Genomic DNA, 1,702 nt, shown 5'->3' on the forward strand with positions numbered 1-1,702 from the left:
CCTGCCAAGAAGATGCCGGCCATGGATTCCAATGCCCCGGGACAATTAATCGGGTAAGCTTGGTCGCCAATGCCATTTTTGTTGAATTTTTTCCTTTTGGTGAGGGATTTGACCGGGAGGAGAAACCCTAGCTTGGCTGCGGAAGAACTCGATTCTGATCGACGTAGAAACCTAGGTTCTTTCTCAATTTTGCTGTGTTAGATTCGGCCATGTGAATTTCGTTGTGCGGTTGTGCAGTTTGATGAAATAAAGTGTGAATAACAGTCAATTTATTTTGGTATCAGACTAGTAGGAAATGAGCTCATTTGAATGAATTTTGTGTGTACTGTAGTTGAATTGGACATATTAATAACCATTGCTTATGTATGTTCAGGTTGGAGGATTATGCCAGTTTTTCTGTCCATGGGAGAGAGATGATTGGATCTGTAACACATTGGCATTTCGATTCATTTGGCCCTGTGGGTACCCAAGGGAGTGTCAATCAGCCTGCTGATGCTTTTGGACAGAGCCAAATGAGCAGCAACGTGGATTGGCCTATTCCTATTGATGAATCTGTAGCACGTATGGAGGAAGATGCCCAAGCTGAAGGCAATGTTGATGAGGAATACCAAGTTGACGGAGAAACCGACTCTGATCATTATGATGATTTTCTGGTTCGTTGTGAAGGTGATACAGATGTTGAGGAATGCTTCCCAACACCAGTGGCAGCAAATTATGTACTTGAGAAAGAGAAGCCAAGGGTAGAGAGGGAAGACATCCAGGAACGAGGTAGGAAAAAAAAATGCAAAGGATAAGGCGGAGCTGTCAAGAGCAGCCAAGAGAAGGGCAATAGAAGGAGTTCTGGAGGAAGAAGGCATGCCATTTAGTGATCAAGCAAGTGATGACTGCAGGGACTTGGATGATTCTAGCGATGATGATGGAGCTGTGGATCCAAAGTCTGTGTCCTTAACAAAGAGGAAGAGCAGATCAAAGAAACTAGAGAAGGCCAAGTGCAGGTGCAGGTGAAGGGCCAGATGGAACCAGAAGAATGACGACAATCACATGCTCAAATTGTAACCTCAAAGGGCACAGATACACCACATGTACTGTGCCATTGAAGCCTCATCTCGCAATTAGAAAGGTCGGACACAAGGTAATTAGTTTATGCTCATATAATTCTATATTAAGTGCCTCCCTGATGTTTACTTGATTAATTTGTATTGATTTAGAGCAACCGTCAGCGGCCTGGGTACTTGGACGTGCCTACGGCTCCTTCCTAGCCTACAGCTACAGCGCCTCCACCTCCCCCAGCCGCACCACCACAACAAGCTCCATTTGCAGCACCTCGCCAAGCTGCAGCTACAACACGTCAGCATGCTCCAGCTGCAGCACATCAACATGCTCCCGCAGCAGCACCTCGACATGCTCCAGCTGCAGCACCTCGACATGCTCCAGCTGCAGCACCTCGACATGCTCAAGCTGATGCACAATCTCGACATGCTCAAGCTGCTGCACAACCTCGACAGGCTCAAGATGCACCAAGGCAGAAACTCCCTTCTATGCGGGGACGACGACATATGCATTACACTGAGTCTCGACTATATGGTTACTTCACAGCAAGTAATGGCCAAGGTCAGCAACATGAGGAAGAAAATCATGTCTGAAATTTGTATGAAATGAAAAGAGCCATGTGATGAAGAACAAATTATCTTGACTCTTACTT

The 1,702-nt window shown here is 46.1% G+C and overlaps 1 protein-coding gene across 1 annotated transcript; it reads left to right on the forward strand.

Annotated features, from left to right (window-relative positions):
* Window positions 1–978, forward strand: LOC124658411. The gene is made up of 2 exons (XM_047196747.1): window positions 1–53; window positions 374–978. The coding sequence occupies exons 1-2, from the start codon at window positions 13–15 to the stop codon at window positions 792–794; spliced, it is 462 nt and encodes a 153-aa protein (XP_047052703.1). The 5' UTR covers window positions 1–12; the 3' UTR covers window positions 795–978.
* Window positions 979–1,702: the final 724 nt, after the last annotated feature.

The sequence above is a fragment of the Lolium rigidum genome, chromosome 5 (assembly GCF_022539505.1).
Source record: "Lolium rigidum isolate FL_2022 chromosome 5, APGP_CSIRO_Lrig_0.1, whole genome shotgun sequence".
Classification (NCBI taxonomy): Eukaryota; Viridiplantae; Streptophyta; class Magnoliopsida; order Poales; family Poaceae; genus Lolium; species Lolium rigidum.

Bases quoted from the DNA above. Each gene is read 5' to 3' on its own strand.
- LOC124658411 (XM_047196747.1), top strand. From the start codon at position 13: ATGCCGGCCATGGATTCCAATGCCCCGGGACAATTAATCGG. The intron at 54-373 runs GTAAGCTTGGTC...ATGTATGTTCAG, and splicing joins GCCCCGGGACAATTAATCGG to GTTGGAGGATTATGCCAGTT.